Source organism: Pleurodeles waltl, chromosome 10 (assembly GCF_031143425.1).
Source record: "Pleurodeles waltl isolate 20211129_DDA chromosome 10, aPleWal1.hap1.20221129, whole genome shotgun sequence".
Lineage (NCBI taxonomy): Eukaryota > Metazoa > Chordata > Amphibia > Caudata > Salamandridae > Pleurodeles > Pleurodeles waltl.
In genome coordinates, this window is record NC_090449.1 from 791827384 (window position 1) to 791854213 (window position 26830).

General features: G+C 43.5%; 2 protein-coding genes and 1 long non-coding RNA gene across 3 annotated transcripts in view; 1 reads left to right on the forward strand and 2 right to left on the reverse strand.

The window, feature by feature from the left end:
- HOXA9 (homeobox A9) overlaps nt 1-26830 on the reverse strand; it is a 49323-nt gene that overhangs the window by 12483 nt on the left and 10010 nt on the right. The window lies entirely within an intron of this gene.
- The window catches only part of LOC138261893 (uncharacterized), a 38508-nt gene that overhangs the window by 303 nt on the left and 11375 nt on the right, over nt 1-26830 (forward strand). The window contains exon 2 of the long non-coding RNA XR_011199172.1: nt 23809-23883. This is a non-coding gene — a long non-coding RNA (uncharacterized lncRNA). The remainder of the gene's footprint in view (nt 1-23808; nt 23884-26830) is intronic.
- Nucleotides 58-6261, reverse strand: HOXA10 (homeobox A10). The gene is made up of 2 exons (XM_069211437.1): nt 4966-6261; nt 58-1247 (listed from the first exon to the last, which is right to left on the reverse strand). Exons 1-2 carry the CDS (start codon nt 5765-5767, stop codon nt 973-975), a joined length of 1077 nt encoding a protein of 358 aa, XP_069067538.1. The 5' UTR covers nt 5768-6261; the 3' UTR covers nt 58-972.

The following is a 26830-nucleotide window of genomic DNA, read 5'->3' on the forward strand; positions in this document are numbered from 1 at the left end:
GAATCAGCTTAGAAGCATTTCGAATGTCTGAAAAATGATAGCATAGAATGCATTGACTTGAAACAGTATTGGCATATTTTAATTACAATATACATTTATACACATCTGCTTTTATAGATTTCATTCGCCGCTGTCGAGACGTTAGATCCGTGCACGCTCGTGTGTTCACAGTTTTAAAGAATATTTCTTCCCTCGCCAATAGTACATATTCCAAGGCGGGAAAACAGAAATTCCCAGTTTAGTTAAAGATTAAAAAGATATACTTCTCTCGGGAAGGGGTTTTGGCGGTGTGCTTGCGTTCTTTGCCACTTGGTAACCCTACTTATAGACAAACAACCATGTACTCCAACCATCATCAAACCTACCTCGCCTGCTATCTAAAACTATAGTGACAATGGATTCTGCGCCCACCTACTCCTAATGTAAGATTTCGCCCAATCTAAATCCTATTAGGAAAAGGGGTTCCCGCCCCCTGCCGATTTAAAGCTGAACATTGACTAAACACACACATAAAAAACAAGGCAATGTCCCCAACATACCCTACAACCATCCGGCTTAGATTTATTGGTACATAACAACAAACTTTAATTTATTCCACAAAAAAGCTGTTATGCACTTTTTTCCTTAATAAGATGGAACCTTTGATAGTTGTAGCAGGCCCTGGCGTCATCACCTTGGCCTTCCAAGTCGCGAAATTTAAGGACTTTGCGCTTCGCAGTTCAGCTCTCACAGTTCGCGGCCTTTTCAAGAGTTTTGGGAATAGTTTTTTGAAAGTCTTTTGGCCGAGAGTGTCATTTATTGTGCAAGTATGGCTTGTCCCCCTAGAAACTCTTAAGAAAGATCGAGGCGCTATGGCAATTAGCGGAGGGTTTTTAAATTAAAGAATCCATGCACGTGTCCGCAGTTCCTCTTGTCCGAGGAGGGCGCCGACCTGGGGCGCCCTGCCGGCGCACGTGCTCCCGCCCCGGAAGATCACGAGAAGCTGAAGTTGGCCGTGAGCTCTCGGATGCGGTTCTCCCGGTTCATTTTCTTGAGTTTCATGCGCCGGTTTTGGAACCAGATCTTGACCTGCCTGTCCGAGAGGTGCACACTGCGGCTGATCTCCAGGCGGCGCTCCCGCGTCAGGTACATGTTGAAGAGGAACTCCTTCTCCAGCTCCAGGGTCTGGTGCTTGGTGTAGGGGCAGCGCTTCTTCCGCCCGCTCTTCGCCGTCAGCCAGTTCGCCGGGCTCTCGCCCTTGCCACTTCCTGTGAGGGGAGCAGGTAGAGACCATGTTAATGCATAACCCTGAAACCTTCACCACAAAGATGCTCCAGGAGAGCTGTGTCACTTCTGTACACTCTAATCGAGCAAAACCAAACTTCTCCCTGCACAAGTCTGGTTAAACTGCACTTGAGGGACTCCGACTTGAAAACCATTCTTGCTATATTCAAGTTAAATTGGCTAAATGGTGTGGGTATATATATATATATATTTGTTTTGCCTTTCAATGAATATATTTGTATATTCAGAAATGGTGGAGTTTTGACTTGAAAGCCAGTCTTCGAAATTACATTGTGAACTGGCGGAAAAATCGAGGCGTTTTCATTTAATTTGTTTTCATCTTTCCTAATTTTATGGAATAGGTTTAAGTTTCCAGAAATCATGGTGTTCTTATTTCGAAAGTATCCATATATTTAAAATTGTAAACATGATTGCTAGTCTCGGGGTTTTTATTAGTTTTTATGTCAAATTTTATTGAACTTAAAAATATATATCTACTTCCGTAGAGGAAACTGAATGCAGTTAACATGGTGACATACCTTTCGATGGTTTGAAATGTAGCAACGTGAAATACATAAAAAAATTTCAAGCCATAAACCATTTCAGCATTTGTCCAAAAGATGTGAGATTTGTTCAAACCGAAAATGAAATCAGATGAAGGCATGGGTTAAGTTCAATAGTATGTAACATGGTGGACAATATATACACCCGCCCTTATCAGTTAGGCATTTTCAAATACACCCACATAGTGAGCGTAATAAGTGCCTGTTTTAAAGATAGAGGCATTTTCTCCTTAGGATGGATACACTAGTATCAACTGGGATTTAATTTATTTGTATCTAAAATTATTTATTGAATATTGGGTTCCTAGTCCACAATATGTCACCAACATTAGAAAATGCATATTTATATTAATATCGGGCTAGCTAAGTTATATATTCGGCTCACTGACTGCGAAAGCTTTACAATTTGAAGTTTTACAATATTGCTTCTAAAATGATCGATTTTGCAAGTTTATTTAGCAAGCCTAACCACCTTCAAAAAAGTGTTCATTTAATTCGAGCTTTTCATTGACCACAGCTATTCAAGTGCACCGTTGAGCACAGAGGTCGAATACAATCTGGACTCTTAAACATATTTTAGTTCCTTTTCTTGCCCATCTGTCTCAATTAATCCAACTACACACCTAATTTATATTTACGTCCATTCCGTAGCCTTCCTTGTGAATAATATACTTTGATTTAAAGTAAATCTTGATACAGGACCAGTATAGTCCTTACAATACAGTGCATTGCACCAAGCCAGTTCCTATATATGTTTATGCTTCGCGAACTAGTAAAATGCGAAGTGACCTGCTATTTTAAACGCCACATTTCCACCTTAGAATGTCGATGTTTGAGTTGATGTTGTATGTCTATGTTTGCGGATGAATGTGTTACACATTTTTTTAATTTTTTTAAAGCTCTATGTTACTTCCACCCTTTCCCTGGGCACTGGCTGCCTGTCAGGTTTTGGGAATTGTTTCCTGCCTTCGAGGTAAATAGGACGCAGCTGATGAGGAATGTGATTACAGATTTCTGTCCTGTTTTATTCAAATATTCCTTTAACGGCACATTTGTGAAGCATAATCTCTAGTTGTTAATTGTGCCTCACGCAGTCACTGCGAGGCTGCGTGCTGATCCCACCTGGTTTATGCACAGGAACACTCCAACCACAACCACGGACAGGCAGCCTTCTGCCTGGGGTGTGTATGGACACGCTGCAGTCCCATTTTAGGAAGTGGACCAGACCCGACGTGGGGAGCTGCGTTTTAGGTGCTGGGTCACAGTTAAATACCTTGCCTGGCGATGGCTGTGTCTGTTGTCAGTGTTACATCTACGTTGAAACCCTGTCTGTCGGTCTTTGTGTTTGGTGTCAATGGGGGAATAATTAAATACTTGTCTGGTTTTGCTTGTATTTGGTGTCAGATTAAGACCTCCAGTTCAATATCCTGTCTGGTCGTGTTTTTATTTGCTGCCACCGCTGGACCAAAGGTAAATTAAACAAAAAAAGAGGCCTGGTGCTAATTGCATTTAATTTCAGCATTGGGTCCAGTGTAAACCCCCTGCCTAGTAATGTTTATGTTTGCTGTCAGAGGTCTGCCAACATGCAATAATAACCTGTATGGATTGTTTGTAGTAGTTTTCAGGCAGTGGTCGACCATTTTTTAATACCCCACCTAAAAACCCTTTCTGTGTGTGAATGTTTGTATTTGGGGCTGGTGTTGGAACCCAGATGTCCAACCGCTTTTTGAAGATGTGTGCATTTTCTGATTGTTGGTGCGCAGCTGAACCTCTTTGACGGTGTTCGTATGAACCTCTTTGTCGGTGTTTGTATTTGGGGTGCTTGGTAGACACCTTATTGGCCTTCAGATATTTGGCGTCAGTGTGAATATCATTTCTGCAACCTAGCCAATATTCTGTATAATGTGATCTCCTTTTAGTGTCACTGTCGACCCCAAGCTGAATGCTATTTGTAGTTGTTATAGTTCGTTGTTAGGGTTGGACTGCATGACTTTGATGTCATTGCTGCTCCATCGTTAAAGACTCTATGTGTTTTTGTCTGTTTTGGAATCAATGCTGCCCTCACTTCAATGCTCTCATTGTTGATGTTTGTAAATTGTGTCAGTGCTGGTCCCGTGTGAATACCCATGTGTTGGTATTTGTAGTTGCTCTCAGTGATGGACGTATTTGAAGTCACGTTGTAGGATTCCATGCATTTGGTGTCACATTGTTGAATCACAGTATATGGTATCACAATGTTAGACCCAGTTGAATATCCTGTGGATGGTGTCTGTATTTGGTGTCGGTGTTGGTCTCCGGTTGAATTCAACTGCTATTGGTGTTTGCATTTGATGTCAATATTGGGTTGAGGTAGTGGGCATCAGTTTTCGAGGCAATTCAATACCCTGTGGGGTGTGTTTGTATTTGCTGCCGTGTTGGTCTCCAGACGAGTACACTCTGTTTTTGATGTTTGTATTTGGTGTCAGTTCTGCATCCCCTTGAATACCCTGTTGGTATTTGTTGTTGATGTCAGTATTAGACACAGTTGATTACCCTCTAGTTGGTGCTTGTGGTAAGTGTCAGTTATGGACACAGCTGAACACTCTCCAGTGGGTGTTTGGGTTTGTGTCAGTGTTGGACGCAGTTGACTACCATCTAGTTGGTGCTTGTGATAAGTTTCAGTTATGGACAGAGTTGAACACTCTCTAGTGGGTCTTTGTGGTTGGTTTCAGTGTTGCACACAGTTGAATTCCCCTCTTGTCGGTGTTTGTGGCTGGTGTCAGTTATGGAGGTATTTGAAACCCCTGTTGTGGGTGTTTGGGTTGGTGTCAGTGTTTGGACACAGCTGATTACCCTCTATTGGTGCTTGTGGTAGCTGCAAGTGTTGGACGCATTTGATTACCCTCTGTTGGTGTTTGGATTAGTGTCCGAGTTAGACACAGTGGAATCCTCTCTTGTTGGTGTTTGGGTTGGTGTCAGTGTTGAACACAGTTGATTACCCTCGGTTGGTGTTTGTGGTTGGTGTTTGTGGTTGGTGTCAGTGTTGGACGCATCTGACTACCGTCTGTTGGTGCTTGTGGCTGCTGTCTGTGTTGGCCGCAGCTGAATACCCTCCCAGTTAGTGTCTGCGCGCAGGACCCTTCCCAGTCCCCGTGCTTACCTACAGTCTCTTTTCCAGGAGAGTGCTTGCTGGAGTCCGAAGGGGCCGGGGAGGACTCTTCTGCCGGCGAGGACGCGCGTGACTCCTCTTCCCTCCGCGAGGCGCAGGCCAGGGTGCCTGGGGGCGAGCCCTCCCTCTCCCTGCCTCCACCGCTTCCAGGCACCACAGACAGAGGAGGGGGTGCCTCGAAGCGAACCTGGGGCTGCGGTGGCGCAAACTGCGACGCAACAACGTGCCCAGTGCTGTAGCCCTTGGATGCGCCGTACGCCTGGGACAAGCGGAAGTAGCCTGGCACGGGCACCCCTCCGCCGCTGCTCATGGGACAAGCCTCCGTGACGAGCCTAGGGAAGGCGGCCATGTCCGGCGAGCCCCCGGGGCATTTGTCCGTGTCATAGAGGCAGTAGGAGCTCTCCTCCTTGATGGTCTGCCCGAAGGAGCAGGAGGACGCCTGGGGCTGGCTCTCGGGCTGCTCCACCCGGCAGGACCTGGGAGGCTCTAGCCAGACCTCCATTCCTTGCATGTAAGCGTGGGAGGCGGGCGCAGCGCCCTGAGGCCCTGCTTCATTGCGCTTGCTTAAAACTGGGAAAAGTCCGCAGCTCTGGAGCCCGTAGGACGCCTCGGACGCCTGTGGAAGGTAGACGCCGCCGCTGTGGTAGTAGCCGCCGCCTCCTCCGCCCCCTTCCCCTCTGCCAGCGCTGATCAGCGAGTCCACCAGGAAGGAGTTTGCAGCAGGGCTCTCGGAGCATGACATTGTTGTGGAATAATTTGGCGAAGGGAGCAGATAGTCCTTCCTGGCTGACATTTCTTGTGCAAAACATGCTGAATATCATTAGAGATACCCCCGGACCACGGCAAATGCCCGCAGCCAATGGAAGACCAGAGCCTGCATCAACCCCTCCCAGTTTGGTTTCGTATGCAGAAAAGGAGATTTCTTCAGGGCCTTTGAATTAAAATGCATACATATAGGTATACATAATATTATGGTATAATAAAGGTGCATACCATATGTGTGCGTATGTAAAATCTACATCATACACGCATGAATTTTACACACCCATATATGCGCACACTTGTATACGCGTGTAATGCTTAAAATGTATACATGTAGTATATTGCATGCCAATGTCACATATTTGCATTGTATACTCTCACGCTAAGGTGGTTTGTGTTTTTGGATTTTTGAGCCATTCACATTCTAGCCTTATAGGTACACCCTTTCATCGCCACAAGGTTCGTATATTCAAATCACGTCCTTGAGTGTGATTGGTGACTAAATGACACTGGCACGCCTAGCTTTCCCCCCATCCCGCCCCTGGCATTAAGTTTGAAATCACAACAATTTGGCTTCCAGAAAGTTAGCATCTGCTGCCTTGAATGATGCTGCATGGGTTAAAGGAGTGTTGCAACATATCACCGTGTTCCCAAGAATGTCGACCATAGTAAACTCTGCTGTTGCACGCTTGTGGACTAGACCCTTGTTCCGGCCAATGCACTGCCTCACTCCCTGGGCAGGAAGTTGAGCGAATACACAGTCCAGCCTGGTCATCAGCACAAACCCAAGCTGCTCAGGGTCCCAACAAACCTGATCGGATGGCCATGACACACACTAGGGAAGTGTTACTCGGCACACTTGTGTCTGTGGAATCAAAAACGACTGAGCACCTGGGACCAAGAGATTTTCACGAGCCTTCTCCTGCAAAAGAATACACAGATATGTTTGTTGACCTTCACTTTAAGTAATGACGCAGGCGCACCATTAACAGGGCCTCGCAGCGCTCTGCTGTCCAGTTTCTTGCCTTAGATTGCGCGCACATTTTATTAAGAGCATCCCAAATTTGCCTCCAATGCAGTAACAACTCACAATAGTACAGCATTCGTCTCAGGCTGTGCAGTAACTAGAAATGATTTTACTGAAACCCTCAAAAACAAACATGAGAAATACATCTGACCTCCCGCATTACACAGTGTTGTGAAATCCGGGCTCACCAGGACTGGGCCACAATATGCAGGCTTTGAGGCCTGCGGAGGGCTCAGAGGCAAGTTAGTCAGCTTGTGGCTGCGTCGAGGCCGCCCTGCCCTCAGAGGTCTCGGTGGCCGCCTTACCCTTGGCGTTCAGCGAGCAGCAGACGGGCCTGCCACGCTCTCCGTGCGCGCACAGATCTATCCTGCACATGTGCTGCGTGCCGAGCGTACGCTGCCTGAGCAGCCCCCCATCCGCCTCCCCCCCCACACCCACTATGCGTGCCCTCGTGGGAAGCACAGCAGTCGGTAAACCCATGTGCAGAGGTAATTTTAGGAGCCCCCACCATCATTCTGCAGTGGTAATGTTCCTGGAACACACACGCTGGCTCGAGTTTATGCGCTTGGTGCGCAAATCAAACACATTTGGTCACATACAGAATTATTTTTCCGAGTCTGCAGTGAAAATCAACCACATTTCTCAGAGCCTCTTTCCAGTTTGGAGTTTTCCTCTTGCAATGACGTGGCCACGGTTTTACAGACGTGGTATTAAGTGTGGCCTGCTTTGATGTCCAGGGGCGGCTGCCCCTAGGCCGGCTATCATAGGGCCGCAGCCGCCAAAGTACGGCCATATAGGGCGCAGTTTTATTGGCTAATACCGGAAGAGCATTGTCCCCGGACTTGGCGTCATAAACTCATGTAAATACCGCGGCCTCCCTCCCTGGGCCTGCCGGAGGAAGTCTGCTGTGTTCCATACATGTGGATAGCACGGAGACTGGGACTGATGCTGGTCACTAGATAAATGTCAGATTTCAAACCACTGGGGCAGGACATCCAGCTTGATAAGGTTATATTTAGTCCGGTGTACTAATGTGTGTGGCGCCACCGAGGTTGTATTTGACATATGTCCTTATCCTATAGGTACTTATTTTTGCAGTACTTCATTTGAGCTACCACACGTGCAACATAGACGTAGTATGTGTGTATATTGTATTTATATGGCCACGTACAAGAACTGAGTGACACAAAGTGACACAGATTACACAGGCAGGTTCTGTATGCATTTTATACATAGTCTCTCTCTCATATATATATATATATATATATAATTAATGTACTTCCCACATACACACGCACACACACACACACATATATCTGTGTGTGCTCCGTTAAGCACTTGAATGCATCAAAAAGTACACCACTGCAACGACGGACTGTGTGTATATTTTTGCAGAAAATGCCGTGTAAATGTAACCTTATGCCACGCGAATGTATGTGACCATCTACAATATGTATGTGTGTTAAAAACATATATAGACACACACGATATACACGCACCGTGAAACACTCGCACGAGAAAGGGGTCAGAGAGTGAGAGAGATGATGCGTGAAATGTCTAATACCTCCAAAGGATCCGACTGGCCACGTGGACATTCTAGGAACCAAAGAACGAGCCCTGTGAAATCATTGGTTCTGAATGTGTTCTAAAGCACGTTTGCGCATATATTTGCGCCCATGACATGTATGCAGGTTGAATATGCAGTTATGGATTCTTATAAACACACACACAAGCATACTGACACCGACACACACACTGACCCATAAACACACAGGCCTACACACATACACTGACGCATAGGCGAACCCGCACACAGTCAGCCACACAGGCACACACTGACTCAGAGACACACGCACTCAGGCAGACACATACACAAACAAGCAGGAACACATAAAATAACGAACACGCGCACACAGACACACACTAAGTCAGATACGCACACACAATGCACACATACAAAAACACAGGCACACACATATAAAAACAAACAGGCGTACTCAGACACACAGACACATACCGACCCAGACACACACGCACACACACAGACACTCAGGCACAACCGTAAACAAGCACTGGCACACAAATACAAAAAAAAAAAAAGGCGCACACAAACACAGTCCCACATGGACAGACACATACTGACTCAGACACACTAATATGCAAAAACTCGAGCAGAATCACATACAGAAAGACACCAGGCACACACATACAAAACAAACAAAGGCGGGCGCACACGCAAACACACTCTCTCGCCCCCACATCCTCTGATTTCACTGCAGCACACCTCTCCTGCTACAGCGGGGTGTCTGGGGCACCCCCTCTTCCTCTGCAGCCCGCGTGCTCGTCCTTGCCCGCGCGCGCCTTAGGTCCGCGCCACGCATGCGGTGCTACTGTTCACAATTCATGCTCTGCTTGTAGCTGAAGAGCACTGTTGCTTTTTTACGGCCTGGCCACACGTCTGGATCACCAGCTTAATAGCTCGGTGCCGCGTTATCCCTGCTTTCTTTAATCACTAACAAGGCCAAGTCAAACTATCATCGTCAAAGGCACCGGAGTGGTACTAATGCGGGGCATTTGCCGCTGAGCCGGGGAGAATGCCAGCCCCGGATAAACAGACAGCGCCTGGCAGGCGGGGGCTGCAGATTGTACAAAAACTGCACTTTAAATACCGGATAACTTCCCCTTTCAAACTCCAGCGGAGACCATTCAGGAGGGTGGTTGTCAGTCAGCTTTCGGACCCGGGGACGCCTCCTCACATCTCGGTGTGGTTGGGGTCCACGGCCGAGTCCGTGCACTGCCGAGTTACAAACATCACCGTGAGAACGGCACGACATTACACACGGCATACAGACCTGCACGTATAGGTGCGTATGGTATCGGTATGTGGTGCTGTCTTCCCGCGTGTCTGCCGGTGCGCGAGGCATGCCTATGTGTTTATTAGGGTGTGTGAGAAATGGAGCAGTAGGCCTCCCTCCGACCAAGCACGCTTCGGCTTTGTCCAGAATAGGCATCATTTTGTGCATTTTGCAATTTTACTATTTTAGTATTTATCTATGAATCTGGAAGAATTGATCACAGTGTGTGTGTGTGCGTGTATATATATATATATATATATATATATATCGGAAAAAATATTCACACAGATAGGATCACATCTACACCCACTGTGATGAGCCGGGGGGAGCTGCCTGGCTGTGAGACAAATTAAATAAAATGGCATTCCACTGCACAATACAGTTCCACATGTGGATTTATGCGGTGCAAGAACGAAGTAAATAATATTTATATATATATATATATACATATATATATATATATATATATATATATATATATATATATATATATAATATTCACTTAGTGTGTGTATATATATAAATATTTACTTCATGTGTGTGTGTGTATATATATTTTAAAAAAGCACACATTTTCATATATGCATAATATATGGATAAAAGCCAATGTGTAATATTATACATGGTTTTTACTTTGTGAATGCGTACATGTGTTCTTATACTTGTGTGTGTATATACAAATACGAAATATACGTGCGCACAATGTACATGAACACAGAAAACACACAACATGCATACCACTCAACCAAAAATAGAATTTGAGTATATCCTTAAACGTCTGGGGCATTGTCTATATGTATGCATGTACAATGAGAGATACAAACATATATGTATGCATGTACACTCCCTCGCGCAAAAACAAACGTGAGTACAGATTCGCAGTGTCAATAAGGGAGCGTGCTGTTATGTATAGCTTCCTTTAAAGCTATAAAAAACGATTCGCATGACGCGTTATGAAGTTGCCTGTTAATACTAGAGTTTGTTGCTTTACAAGCTGTGAACAAGACTATAACTATAATTTAACCCAATATCCCACCGCAAAAAGTGCACGGATGTACCGTGTAGTTTAGTTTCGCTTTTTACTTTTTTATTCTTGAAAAGAGGTAACTAAAGCTAGGTAACGTTTTAGGATTGCAGCCCTGCTGTCAAAAACAGCCCCTTTTCTTTTTATACAGAGAAACTCATACTCCACAGCGCAGAGACGTAAATAATACAATACTGCACAGAACGTTTAAATGAATTTATAGCACAAGGAATGGTCCGTCGCTTGTCAAAAACCATGCACAGTTGCCAAATATTTTTTTTTCCTCATGGATTTGTTCCAAAAAAGGCGTAATTACGTAATCCAATTTAAACACTGTATATTTTGGCCTTGAAAGGTGACAAACGCCGAGATCACACGTTTTTGTTCACTTTATTCGAATTATTTTCTGTCTGCAAGAAGGAAAAAAACGAGTTACATGAAACCTCGGCTCAGCAGGACGGAAATGGCATAACACATGCTTACGGCGAGAATTATTTCATTTTCACTCCAGCGCTCCATAATTTTCATATCTCTTGGACGCATTTTAAATTATAACTTAACTTAATTGGATTCCATGTAGAAAGCACTTTTGGAACGTTATTCGGAGGACAAGAATGCACAAAGCAAATAATGAAATACTATGCTTTCAGAATACACAGTGTTTTCTGAGAAAAGGTGGAAATGTAAGAAATAACAAAATAAATATTTTCATATAGATACTATGAGCGTCAGTTGCTTTTGTGTACACGTTTTCATCAAGGTGGCGCTACATGAAATATCAAAATAAGTATTCGCATACAGATATCACGAGCGCCACTTTCTTTTGACTACATATTGTAGACAAGGTGGCGCTATATGAAATATCTAAATAAATATTTACTTACAGATAACATGAGCGCCACTTTCTTTTGAGTACATATTTTAGACAAAGCGGCGCTATATCAAACAGCAAAATAAAGATTTGCATACAGATATCTTTTGGGCACATATTTTAGACAAGGTGGCGCTATGTCAAATAGCAACATAAATATTTCCATATAGATAACATCATGAGCTTCAGTTTCTTTTATGTACTCATTTTAGAAAAGGTGGCGCTATATGGTAAATAGCAATATAAATATTTCCATATAGAAACCACGAGCGTCAGTTTCTTTTGTGTACACATTTTAGAAACGGCGGTGCTCTATGAAGTAGGAAAATAAATACTTGCATACAGATATTATGCGCGGCAGTTTCTTTTGAGGGCATATTTTAAACAGGTTGGCGCTCCATGAAGTAGGAAAATAAATATTTGTATACAGATATCACGAGCGAGAGTTTCTTTTGTGTACATATATTAGACAAGTTGGCGCTATACGAAGAAGCACAATTAATGTTTGTATACAGATATCATGACGTCAGTTTCTTTTAGGCACATATTTTGTATTCTTCGCCTTTCTAGAATACCCGGGATATGTTGAGTATAACTTTCATCCTTGTTATAGGATTTGGGGATACTCGGAAAGAAGGACTTTAGTCGCCGCTCACCCATGCGAAGCTCCGGGCGAGAAACACTGCTCGCAGGCAAAAGACATCTCACAATTTAATGAGAAGAAAATCCAGACTTTTATTTTTAATCTAGATATTATTGCTTTTACAGCAGTAAATGGTTTCGAATACTTTAAGACTATATTCCAAACAACTTAATGGGAATATTTCCAAGATTCGCGTTTCAGTGAGTTTATTGCTATTAACATTAAGCACAGCGCACAAAAGGGAAAGTCTTACTGAAATAATGGATGCAGCTCACAAACCCGTAACTAGAGGGCGCCTCGAGAACCGCGGAGGATGCGGATTTATGAGTTTCATTTTCCATGAAGACCTGGGTAGTGGTGGCCAGGGCGGTGGAGTGGGCAGTGGGGCTGTTCTAACATCCAAGGCCAAACCGTGTCCGATCTTCTGATCCGACGAGAACAGCACCACATGGCATAGTTCTGCCACAACACATGTGTGTGCTGAATGAGTGTGCTTGCAGAGAGGAGCAGACATATTAATTAACGCTGCATCTCACTGAGAAGGCTGCCTTCCAGTGTGTCCATTAAAGCAGAGAACCTCCCATCACCGGCGATTTCTTGTTGCGCTTGACTGCAGAGAAAAAAAATGTCAGTGGCTTTCAGTGTCGCCAAGCTTTTATATTCTGTCAGCTATTACCTTGTTTTACAGGCACAATGTTTGCATTATTTCTCTCTGTAAATCAGGAAATCAGCAAACATTGGTTGAAAAAAGTATTTCGAGATACACAGTGTGTCCAGCTGAAAAAAATATAATATTATGGATGCATGTACAATGCACGCCAGTAACCATGTTAATATTTATGACATTCTAGAAGGAGGGGATATGCATATGTGGCTGCAGGCCAAGCAGAGGAGACGGCCCTCAGTTAAGAGCATTCAACGTCTGTGTTTGTGTGTGAGGTCGGGGGCAGGGGAGCTGCGTTACCATCCTTGTGGGGGCTAAGGTGTGATGACCCACTCCCAGTGTGGGGACTTGACTGCACTGTGGGGACCTGACCCAAGTCCCTATAAGTCAATGTCTTCAAAATGATAGAAAATGACTGTAGGAATAAAATCTGTGTACATTTTCAGGACATTTTAAGAATTGACCTTTTGGGGACTTGTGTTTCATTCAGTGTTTATTTTTTGCTCAGGTCTGCCCCTGTAGAAGGAAGGTGGAACTGTAACCTTAAGAAGGAGTTTAAACACACTTTATGCTAGCAGAGGACAGCAGAATCATTTAAAACAAAAAGTAACACGCCCACTAGTTTGTATTTTGCCTGCACATAATACATCTTTCATTGTGGAATTTTCAGTTTCTATTAAAATAAAGTATTACTTAAAATAAGACATTACATTTACACTTTTCTATATTGATAATATTTATTTAGACACATTAAAACACAATAGTAATAGTGTTTTGTTTTTCATAATACCAATGACTGGTGGATTGACTATTTCAAATGACCAAGTACTGCACCGTTACAATTTAATTTCCTATGTTTTAGGGCCCAATGTAGCTTCTCTCATTATGTATTTTGCAGCTGAACCCTATGTTGTGCTGCTTCTGTTTACATTTAGGTTTATTTGCCATGGGGAGTTGCATGGTTTCCTTATGAAACAACTGATTTAAAGAGGCTTTAATGCAATGTGAGTACTTGGGTGCATACCCAGATCTGTCAGTACGCCTTCGACTACTTCAGGCAATGCACAGAGTGGCTCTCGGCATCTTCTGCTATTTCAGCATAACAAATAACAAACAGCTCTGTCATGGGGCCAACCTTAACCTGAAGCTTCCTTGCTTTTCCAATAATGGAACACCAGATAATACGCACAACGCATTTTATAATTAGATTTGAGCGAATTTGGATTATTCTAGAGAAATTCCTGAATTGCATGTTAAGTAAAATATTCTAAATTGCTCAACATTTGTGTCAGTTTCACATAGCCCTTGCCACAGAAGGTTGGCTCATGCAGCAAAGTCTTGCTGATAAGCATTTTCTGCTGGAGGTAGTCTCCTACCCACAACCCTTGAGACTGTTTTATGCGTTCTATTCCCGCCCATAAAAAAGGCATTATTTTTTGGCACAAAGCCCTGTCTAGCATTGCTTGTAGATAGGGTTTTCTGTCAAAACCAATGGGTGGTTGCCTAAGCCTGCTCATGTACCACAAATGAAATGCCCCCTTGATACCAAATAACGTACAGTAGCAATACACACCATCTGTGCTACTTTTTGACAACTTTCCAGCACATAAACAGGTTTTGCACCGGAAAGTAAATAGCTTTTCAGGAATTTGCATCAGTTTGTGTCACATTACTTTGCACTGTTGCAAAGCCTTGGTAAATCTGTACCTGATGACATAACTCAAAAATCGGGCAATAGTGAACAGAAACCACTTTCCAATAGGATACGATCAGTGCTTAATTTGTAAATAAAAAGGTGCTGGTGCTCAAAGCCCTCCTCTTAAACACGAAGCTCCTGTAATTAAATCTGCCAGCAGTGAATACTGAGGCAGTGTAATCCTGAAGCCATCTCGGACCTCTTCAATCCATTTATGGCCACCCCTGCCCCATCAGCTCATCCTGCAGCTTTCTACTTTCTCCCTTTATGACGCTTTTTCGTTTTTCCTTCTTCCGTCTTTCCTATATGTGTCTTTTGCTCGCAGTAAATGCTTGAGGCATAAGAATAAGCGCCGGCCCTCAAAAATAAGTGCCGGTGCTCAGCACCGGAAACAACAAGCACAAATTAAGCACTGGATACGATCATATAACAGTTGTTCCACACTGACCAATAAGCTACACCACAGACGACTGCCACTATGTAAATTAAAAGAAAGTAAATCCTTAAAAAAAGAGAGTTACACACACATATCTCTGTCTCTTACCAAGTAGTCGCAGACAGGAAAAAAAGTTGTGTTAGCAAAATAGAATTTCAAAGCAAAAGCAACTTCGGCATGCTACTTACAAGGTGAAGGCATACATGAACTAAGGATGGGTAGCTGCAACAGAACACACCTTTGTAAAGTTTAAAGATGGTTGCTAGCATTGTAAGTAACTAATTTGAGACCAAAGAGCTGAAAGAAGGCGTTTCTTCATCAAAACTTTCAGTTCAGAACTGTTTTTCCGCTTGAAACAATTAAAATGCCCTACAATCAATCATTGGATTTATAAAGCGCACTACATACCCATACGGGTTTCAAGGCGCTGGGGGGGGGGGGGGGGGGGAGCTGTTGTTACTGGTCGAAGAGCCAGGTCTAGAGGAGTCTTCTGAAGGTGAGTAGGTCTTGAGTCTGTCGCAGGTTGGTGGGGAGGGTGTTCCAGGTTTTGGCGGCGAGGTATGAGAAGGATCTGCCGGCGGAGGTCTTTCTTCGATGCGGGGGATGACAGCGAGGGCGAGGTTAGAGGAACGGAGCTTACGGGTGGGGGTGTAGAAGCTGTGTCTGTTGTTTAGGTAGGCTGGTCCGGTGTCGTGGAGTGCTTTGTGAGCGTGGGTAAGAAGCTTGAAAGTGATCCTTTTGTCCACGGGGAGCCAGTGAAGGTTTCTCAGGTGGTGGGAGATGTGGCTGTGGTGGGGTACGTTGAGGATTAGTCGGGCGGAGGTGTTTTGGATGCGTTGGAGGCGTAGTAGGTCTTCAGGAGTCGTCCCAGGTGGAGGGGGTGGATCCGAGGATGAGGACCTCCGTCTTGTCCGAGTTCAGTTTCAGACGGCTGATTCTCATCCATTCGGCGATGGATTTCATCCCCTCGTGGAGGTTGGTTTTGGCGGTGCGCGGGTCTTTGGAGAGTGAGAGGATGAGCTGGGTGTCATTGGCGTAGGTGAGAATGTTGAGGTTGTGTTGTCGGGCCACTTGTGCGAGGGGGGCCATGTAGATTTTGAACAGCATCAGGCTGAGGGATGAGCCTTGGGGGACACCGCAGATGATGTCCGTGGCTTCGGAGCAGAAGGGGGGGAGGCGGACTCTCTGGGTTCTGCCGGAGAGGAATGAGACAATCCAGTCGAGGGCTTTTCCTTGAATTCCAGTTTCGTGGAGGCGTGATTCCAGGGTGCGGTGGCAGACTGTGTCGAAGGCGGCAGATAGGTCCAGGAGGATGAGGGCTGATGTTTCGCCGTTGTCCATTTGGCATGTGATGTCGTCTGTGGCGGCGAGAAGGGCGGTTTCGGTGCTGTGGTTTCGTCTGAAGCCGGACTGGGAGGGGTCTAGGAGCATGAACATAGTTATTGCGATAATTGTAACTTTTATATTTAAACAAAAGATTCTTCCTTTCCAAAGTAGGCTCTCAAAGAAATGAATACAGGGCTTTATGAGATTGCTGGAGATAGTCACATTATTTTTTGTTTTTTAAACAGGTAATTATGTGGGGCGTTTTGAATAACCTTCACTGAATTAGCTGCTACTTAGTTAATTTAAATCCCATGAATTGAGAGTGTATCAAGCCAGCCTCTTCCTTCCAATTCAAGGCTGAGGGAGCTCTGCTGGAGTATTCTTTCACAATAATCCCAAATCACAGAACTTTATTGTCAATACTGCTTTACAATACATTTTCATTGCCCCAAAGAAAAGTGTTGCCTCATCTGAAAAACAAGCGCAGAGGAAAATGGTTGACACTAAGACAACAAGCATTTGCAATGGAATGGGTCTCACATATGCGAGAGTTAGAACTATTGGCATTGTAAATGACAATGTCTTGTATCTATGTGTTTTGGTTTGGAGTGCAGTGGATGTATGTGGTATGTAGTTTGTTAGTTGTGGAATTGTGTGGTGAGGAGTGTTTTTGTGCATAGAGGTCATGCGCTCAGGTACATTTGTGCAGTCGAATGTCACGTCCACAACCATCCAAGCTGCACTCTCGACAGACCAATAATGGGTCACTATTTGTAAAGAAAGCTAATGCAGGCCTTCACCCCTTGTATCCTTCTCACTGTTGGGTGCAAATAGTAAGCGAACTTTGTGCTGTGAAGCTGCGCTAAATCGTTTTCCGCTCCTTCCACAGGGGAATCTTGAATGAATAAAAATCAATGGCAAAAAACATAAAATATCTTGTTATTGTAATTTATATGTGAAGAACAGTTTTAAGGTCTTCATATACTATTCAGCTACTCCAATACAAGCAATAGTGTGCCTCTGCTCACAGTGGCTTATTTTACGATTTTGGTTAAAGCACTGCCAATTAAATGACTAAGAACAGCAAAAACAGACCCAGCTTCTAACACCCGCGCTGGGTTCACCAAAACCTCTGATCCATCCACACACAGATACTTTCGAATGATAAAAAAAAGAAATTAAAACGTGTGTTCAGAAAGAAAATCATGGCTCCATTAGCGCCATCAAAGTAAGTAGGAAAAAGGCTCTAGACAATATGTGTAAAAGATTAGCATGTGTTCCTATGGTTGATAGAACAAGTACTCACTTGCCGTTGTTTGGAATCTGAAAACGGGACCAATGCACACGCAAAAAAGGTTTGCTGAGGTGCGATACTAATAACCACATTTGTGTGTGGATTTTGTCTGTGACAGTATCGTAGCCAAAGCATATAACTGGTGGGAGAGTCCACCATTAAAGTCCCCTATACTGACAGATATGACAAGTGCTGCAATATAGACTCCCTTCAAGTGAACTAACTGACCGGTACTCACTCTTAAAGCTACAGAACATCCCAGTGCGCCGGCCGTCGGGTGAGATATGGCCAGACACACTGCCCACCCCTCCATTGACTCTATGAATTACTGAGAAAAATAACTACCTGCACAAAGAGAGGCCAGCGTACCATGCTTCACCCTAAGCACAGATGTGTGGGTACAATGCATGCCACATAAAAGCACTTAAAGCAGCGACTGCAGCCTAGGCTGTTAGACTATACTCTGAGCATATGGGTATCGTGGCGTTGGATCTTCAAACATTGAAAAAAAAGGAGAATAGGGCATTTGCTACTCTGCACCCCGGAAACACCCATGCCTAACCAAAACAACAGTGACACATGTGATTAGTGCCAAGTCACTTAATCGCCCCATTATTAAAAATAATTAATCTAAACTTGTGAAATGCAATTGAGTGCGAATGTACAGAACTGTAATGTCCTGCTATAAATAGAAACAAAAATGCTAATGAAGCGCAGTGGGAGGCTGGAAAAAAACTGCACTTCAATCATGTCAGTAGCAGCAGACGGGCACTATTGAGTTAAACCAACCAGTGCTTGGTCCCTGCTCCATGGACAGACCGGAAAGTATGTCAGGCCTGAAGTGGACGAATTACGAGGCTGTAAAGAAGAGTGGCATGCAAGCCAATAAATGGTGAACGGCAGGCGGGTTCCAAGCCCTTTTCTAACGACAATAGCGTCTTGCAAGCGATACACATGCGCTAGCGCAAGCTATCACAGGCTCGACCCTAAAAATAGGAAATTAATGGCTTTATCCTTTTCATTCTGGCACTTGTAGAACAACATTAAATATGGGGAAACAAAAACGCAAGGACCGTGGTGTGAACAAACGTAAGAAGGCTGAGTGTTCAAAACATCATTGATATTCTACAGGTTGGCAGCTGTTAAAATGCAATCAGCTTTGCAGAAAGATACGTACAGCAGGGTTTGTTGCGGAAAGAATGGCAAACATGGAAAATGAATGGAGAGCAAGAATTTCTGATGAAACATGCATAGAACACAAGAAGTCCTGTTGGAAAGGCAGGTGTCCCTTGCATGATTTGCAAGCATTCATCCCTGGGCTGTTACTCCTAGATCAGCGCACACTCAACAATCAAATTCGTACACTGAGGACCCTTTGAAGTTTTTTTTTTTGCATTTTTATATAGCGTGAACTCGACATGAGGGTATTGGAGTGCTTTACCTAGGCATCAGTAACATTACACAAGGACAAATTCATTTTGGTTTTTTTTAGGCGCAGGGACATCAAGTGATTTTCCCTGAAACAGAGGGTGTTAAACCAATGCCAAGACTCGAACTTGGCTCCCCAGTTCCAAAGACGGTGTCTCTGGCCCTCGGGCCACATCCTCTCCCAAGCTGGTGACATTGCAATCCAGAGGGGGTGTCTGCGGTTGGGAGGAGGACGCCTGGTGTACCTGTGTTGCCCTCCTTAGTGAGTGTGTCTACTTTCAGCTAGCTTTATCACTTGAGACTGGCAGTGGTGGCAATGTTTAAATGTTAAACCCTGATATGCCTTTTTTTAAATGTGCCTTCAGATGGGTGAATGGTCTTGGCCTTGCAGTGGTAAAGCTTTTCCCAGCCTCATGTAACTAGGGGCCAGATGTAGCAAAGGGTTTTACCCATTTTGTGTCTATGGAAAAATGTGTTTGTACATATGGCCCTATGTCCTTTGCTACATTCAACTTGTGTGCGTATGTAGTACTGGTACGTGGTAGTGTGAGACAGGAGTTCTCGGTCATGTTTAACTGTGGGCCCAGTGGAATCCATTTTGGACACATGCTGTACAAAATGGAGATGAGGTAGCCTGCCAGTTAAGCAAAGTATATTGCTTACATTTCTGTACTCATGACTTGGGAGAATGGAGAAAGTTTTTTCTTAGGGATGTAATTCACGTAATTTCAGGCATTTTGGATTGCACTTGTTACGCAAAATTCCCAAAAGTATCCATTGTGTAACTTTGCATAACTGAGCACCATTCATGGTAAAAATCTAACAAAAATACGACATTCGCTGTAAAAAATTTCCATGCACGCACAGGTACAACAAAATGAGCACCATTCATGGTAAAAATCTAACTAAAATACGACATTTGCTGTAAACATTTTCCATGCATGCACAGGTACAAAAAATGTGTGTGGCTGTTATTTGGGCGTTTTTTTCCTAAATGTATTCATTTGGCAACATCTGATATGAGATCGCATTTCACGTTAAATATATTGCAAAATTATGCATTTGTATGTAATTCACATACTTATGCATCACTTTGCTGAAATTTCTCATAAATTTGCGTAATTATGCAAAAGCTAATTACACTCATTTTGCACACCTCTATTGACAACACATGAGACCTGCTTCTGGAGAAACCGAGGACCTGCCTTGAATGTGGAGGCAGCCTGTGGATGAGAGAGGGGAATTGGAGGTCTCCCTGCCAGAGGGGTCTGCCCACAGGACAGTCCAGCTATTGCCCTGGTAGAAGATACACCCAGATGGGAGTGGGCTGAAGAAGCCTATTACCAATCAGGGCTTATTTTGTAAATAACAATGTGTTGGTGCCCAAAGCCCTCCTCTTAAATACACGGCTACTGCAACTAAATGTGCAAACACAGAATACTGAGACAGCATAATCCTGAAGCCATCTCAGGCCTCTTCAATCTATTTACAGCCACGCCCTGCCCCTTCAGCTCACTCTTGCAGCTTTCTGCTTTCTGCCTTTGTGAAATATTTTTGCTTTTCTCTTCCTCCATCTTTCCCATATGTGTCTTTTGCTCACAGTAAATGCTTGAGGCAGAAAAAAAAGTGCCCGTCTCCCGAACTGGAAACCACAAGCACAAATTAAGCACTGCAATGATTGCACTGAGGCATCTTTGGGCGGGGGGAACTGCCGGATCCCAGAGTGAGACCTGCAGACCTGTCTATGATTGAAGAGAGTATCAACAATATAGCTGTCTGAAAACTTCTTGTCCTTGTCTGTGAAGTACTTTAAACCTAATACAAAGGCTTTTGAAAAGAATACGTTTCTCTTTTAGAGGGCAAGGTGGTGATTGAAGATGGCCAGAAATGTGAGTCAAATTTGGGATTCTAAGTAAAAGACGGGATGCACAGGTTTACACATTTTGAAGTTGTTGTACCACATATGAGGGTAGCCCTACAAAGAGAGCATTCCCATAATCTATACAGGCTCACATGAAGACTTGAATAATTGGACAGTGCAGATTCTGAAGATGCTATGGCAGAATTTTCCTCAAATTTTACAATTATTGAAAACAGATAGAGGCTACCTCGTGGTATATTAAGAAAACAAAAAAGATATTTGACAAACAGTACTCCCACGTTTCTTGCACCTGGGAATGACATTTGGTGGCCCAGCTGGAAATAGATCATCCAATAATAAGTGGGACCCTTTTATATTTGAATTTCAGCTTCAGGCAGTTGTCAGCCATCCAGTCAACCACTGAATTAAGACAAAAGCTACACCTTGCAGCGTCCAATACTCCATCAAATCATTAGGAATGATAATTGACAGGAATAGTGCAATAAAGTAATGGTTTAATCAAAAGTGATTTCACACACGCGTGTTTCCATTCCATTCCACTGACAAGAAACCTACCTTAAAGGAAGAATTAACTTGTTCACAAATTGATGATTAATAGCCAATTGTGATGAGAAGACTTTTGATATCAGGTAACCCTCGAGGTAAGGGGCAGTACAAAACTAAAAATGCCCCCCCTCGGCATGGGAGATGAATCCCATAGTTAGTGGGGCATTTTTTATTTAATAAAAGAAAATTCTTCTTTGGATTTTCTTTTTCAAAATTAAAAAAAATGTATCTTTGATGAGCGGCCCTTTCACCTATGATGGAGCGTTCCGCTAAAGTTCCAATGCATTGACAGGAACCGTCATGATGGCGCTTCCAACAAGTGTAAGAAATGTCTTCTGGCCTAAAGGACATTTCTAAATCTGTCCGGCGGTATCTCCATCAGGGAGATGCAGTAATTTTCTCCATCGCCCTGGTGGAAAAATGGTCTGTCTGTAACAAGTATAAATCTAGCCCTAAGTGTCAATTCAGAGTGCAATCTGGGAATGTCACACTTTACCCTCCTCTCAGAATCCATTGTGGTGGTTAGTGTATGCATGCCACACAGAGGCCTACTCATGCAGGAATCTGTATTCGACAAACACATACTATTTGAAATAAATGTAGCTGAAGAGTCAGCAGTTGGGTATAGGGATGCCTTTAATGTTTCTAGATGGGCAGTAGGCAACCTATATCTTGCACTCATCGGTTCATACCAAAATACGTTTGTGTTCAACTGAGAGTGAATATAATGACAGGTTCACTAAGGACTGTAGCAAACTGTCTTCTGCCCATGTTTTTTTCAATGTTCACAATCATTACTGTAAAACCCATACACATTTGCTAACGTTGCCCCTTGTTAAAAAAATACACCCGAAGATGCCTGATATGACTCTTACCTGCATCCGCTCACCTCCTCCATTCATGCTCAGTGGCTCATCTCCCTTCTCTGTCGAATTTGAACATCCAGCCTGTGTTGCATTAAGTTCCCTTATCATCTTAGATTCTTGAGCGCTGACCTCCCTCTCCTCTGCTTGTATACCATTTCTTACTCTGCATTGCTCGCCAAAGCTAGATTTGAGAGCTGACAGACATAAAGGGGTCTCTTTGGTAGGTCCAGCCCCTGGCACAGTTTTAGGGCTGGATGTGGAGCCATGAAGGCAAATCTGTTAGCTGTTCCCCCCATCCTCTCCTGCAGACCATTCAGTGCAGGTGCAGAAATCCATCAATTGGCAAAAACACTGAGATTTTAGATGATTGCTGTGAAAGATGGACCATACCATGTTTAGTGATGCAGTGGGTGAGATTACCAACAAACTATTAGTGGTGGCAGTACTGGTACCTCCAATCAATCTGCACAGATTCCTAACCAGCAATCTCAGCCCATCTATAGACGTAAAGTATTCCCTGACCCAGAGTAACATGTTTGCTGCCCATACACTTCTCCTAACCACATTTGTCATGGCACTGCTCCCTGGCACTGTTCTGCCTATCTTTCACTATTTTTTTGCTTCATGTTCAGGCCAGGGACATCCTGGAGCAAGAAATGATGGCTGGGGAAGAGGGCTAAACTAGCTGCTGTAACTACTTGTTAGCAGTCCTAATTGCCCTTTCTAGCACCTACATGTGTTTCCTGGGCGCATGCAGTCATCATGTCCACCATTTGATGTGTATGTCCCATTCAGGGACATCAAGCAGGAACCAGGCTATTTGGGTGGCAGAGGAGCACACGAGGTAGAGTGCTGGACAAACATGTGCCTCTCTGAAGTCATTCATCAAAAAGAAAATGTGGTTCCCTTAAGGCGAGTAGTGGAAGGACAAGTTAGCCAGTCAAAGGGATGGTAGAAAGGGAGTAGTCCAGGTTAATTACACCCATAAGCTGGAACAAGGTGGACAAGGAAAGCCTTCAAGTAAGAAACGAGCAAAAGAGAATGACAATAAAGCCAACCAATGGTAAGCAATTGGCAGGCTGTAAGCCCACTGTAAATTCTTGGTAATCCCATAATATATCCCACGCAACCAGGCAGCTTGTGCTGTCTGCTAGGCGAGACACAAAAAGTCAAAATACTTTATATCACCATCACTTTATGGAACAATGCATCACACCATAAGTGAGACTTGCAATTTTTAATTTGTACACATTTTTTAACATCAGCACAAATGGCAAACAATGTTTTTCCTATACACATTTATGTTTGAAAATGGAAAAATATAGAAAGTACGTTTTCTTTTGTGTGACTCCCAATGCTGTCAATCATATCTGCTAGGCTACTATCTGAGCACATCAACAACGTGGAGTATTACAAATAAAAAAATGGGAGATGATTTTTTATGTATATGTAAATGTGTGCACGCATTGTCATTATAATATTAATATTTTCATTGGTGTATTTTTATTTACAAGGATTTAATGGCTGACGGACAAACTTCTATTGGACCTACCTTGAATCCCCTCGGGAAAAGGAGACCCAGAAGACTTGTAAGCAAAATAAATCAAATATCTTAATCATCGGCTCAAAGTCTGACTAGTATGTAGGTTATGCCTCTCTTTTTGACAGAACAATTTTAACTAACAAAGAATCTGAAAGTCTAAAGGGTGCTTCCCTATCCAAATAGATAAGAACAGCCCTTCTTATATGCAGGCCGTGCATCCTCTCTTCTTCCAGGAATGAAGGATTGGGTCAGGAATCTGATGATGTATAATTTTGATCCATATGAAATAGTTAATAGATTTTGGTAAAACAGAGGGACCTGTCTACAAAACAAGGAGACAATCTCTCCAAGACAGCTAGCAGAAAGAATCACTATTAGTAAAGAAATCTTTACAGTCAATACTTTAAAGTCCACATACTCCAGTGGATCAAAATGTCTAACTCTCAATGTCTCTAGGACATAAGGATGATCCGAACTAGGAACTAGAGATCTACAGGGTAGTCTAAGAGTGAAGAAACCTTTGAAAGACAGCCCATCAGACCATCAGAAATGATACCCCAAGGCTCTCTAAAGGCCTTTGCTGGACTTGACCCTGTCTGCAGGGTCATCCCCAAACTATTATCTTCGTCCTCCTGTTTTCTGAACCCATTTTTGTTGGCTCGTAAAACTCTGCGTACTTTACCACTGCTAACCAGTGCTAAAGTGCTTGTGCTCTCTCCCTTGAGAACTGTAATATTGGCATACACCTAATTGACACATTTAACTTACTTGTAAGTCCCTAGTAAAGTGGTACTACATGCACCCAGGCCCTGTATTTAAATGATATTAATGGGCCTGCAGCACCCATTGTGCCACCCACTTAAGTAGCCTTTTATACATGCCTCAGTCCTGCCATTGCAGCCTGTGTGTGCAAGTTTTATTGCATGCTGTGTGTGGAGTCTTAACTGCTATTTCTATCTGGCTAAATAAACCTTTTGCCAGGTCTACACCTTCTTTTTTAATACATATAGGTCACCCCTAGGGTAGACCCTAAACAGTTCCCATATGGCAGGGTGCAATGTATTTAAAAAGGTGGACATGTACTTTAATGTTTTGCATGTCTTGTTATGTGTGAAAACCCCTTAAATTAGATGTACACTCCTGTAAGGCCTACCTGTCCCATAGGATAACATTGGATTATTGTATTACATTTAAGAGGTGATAACTTTCAATTGGGAATGAGTAGGAAGTTTGAGTTTGGTGTCTAAAGAATTCTAATTTAAATCCCTCTTTAATGGTAGTCATTTTTTAAGTGACAATTCTGGACAAGCCACTTTTAGAAAGCTGGCATTTCCTTGTCCCAACCATTTGGTGCCTGTAGCCTGGGTCACACAACTAGGTGCAGTTGGTCTTTGTGTATAAGTCCCAGACATTGAGACAAAGCAGGGCTCGGTGCTGGCAAGATGAGCCATCCCCAACTTGATAAAGGAGGGGAGCTGTCACCTACCACACTTGCACATCACAAAGACTCTGACTCACCACACTCACAATGGGTTTCAAACTAGTCTATTGTGCCCCAGACAACCCAAAGACAGGGCAGGAGAGCAGAAAATCCTAGACACCTTTGTAGGGGAAGGACTCTGGAAGCTTCTCCCACTTCAAAGTGGGTACCAGGTATACATATTGGACTCTCAGACCCAACTCTTCAGTGAACATTCGATCTGTGCTATCATGCTACTCTGCTGTCCTGCTGCCTAAGGGTGAAGGACTTGATATGCATGTTGAAAACAGAACCACCAGAGTGACTCCAAAGGTTAATTAGCTGGCCTCCTGATCAGATCCTCAGGGACAGAAAAGTCTTCAAATCTCTTGAATCTTTGCAACTAGACTCTGTGTGCTGTTATTTCTGCCCCCCTTGTGGTGCCTCTCCAGTCCTGCACCCTTGGAAGTGGTGATAGAGGTGCCTGGCAAGCCCAACTGTGGTCTTCATCTACTCCACTGCAAAGCCCCGCAAAGAGTCACTGCACCGCTACAAGCTTCATCCAAACTAATTCTGGGTGATGCTGAGACTCACAGAGCCTCCCTACAAAGCTGCCAACCTCAACAGAATTGACGCTGAATGATGCAAAAACTTGTCAAGCCTCGCTGTCCAGCTTCATTGTAAACAACTCAACATGAAGCCTTGCAAAGCCTTGCAGACAGTTTCATTGGAACCAATCCAGTACAACGCAACCCAGCAGAAGACCTTCCATCATGGCCCTCACTGCCCCTCGGAGCCGATACCGGATGACACAAAGACTCACAAAGTAACAATGCGCAGATTGTGCATTAGAATTTAAGGTACTTTGTTTGGTGAGCCTAGCTTAGTTCCTGTATCTGGCCCTCACTCCATCGCGGTCTGAGTGAACTTGTAACTTTTTCCTGGTCTGGCGTGACCATATACCTACAGTTGGCGCTTTGTGCTCTCAAGCTTTATCTTTATCAAAATCTTGAAAATGACTTATCTCCAGTACTACTAACTAGATTTGTATTGTTTTGGTCTCAAATAATTTATTATTTTTTCTAGATTGTGAAGGAATTTTCTTGTTTTCACTTTATTAGTGTTGGGAGTGCTACATACATACTTTACACATTGCCTCTAAATTAAGTCTGACTGCTTTTGTGCCCAGCTATGAGAAGGTTGGGCACAAGTTAATTTGGGGGTTGCTTGTCTTTTACATTGCCAAGAATTGTGGTTGCTTCTTGAGTAGGGTTTCACTCCCCTCAACCAGTAACCCTATTTTCTACATCCTTAATTACTGCTCGCTAGATCTCGAGTGTTGAAACCTTGAGATCCAAATAAAAACAATATTGAAGAAAAGACAACATCTGGACAATATCCGCTGACAAAGGTTCTACCTCTGTTGAATAACACCAATTTTGAAGGACTGTCACTGATGTGAGTATAACTTTAAAGTAGAAGTTTTTCTAGAAGCCTGCACAGAAAATCTAACTTTTCCTAAAGCCCTTTGTTC

Bases quoted from the DNA above. Each gene is read 5' to 3' on its own strand.
- HOXA10 (XM_069211437.1), bottom strand. From the start codon at position 5,767: ATGTCAGCCAGGAAGGACTATCTGCTCCCTTCGCCAAATTATTCCACA. The intron at 1,248-4,965 runs GTAAGCACGGGG...CTCCCCTCACAG, and splicing joins TCCTGGAAAAGAGACTGTAG to GAAGTGGCAAGGGCGAGAGC.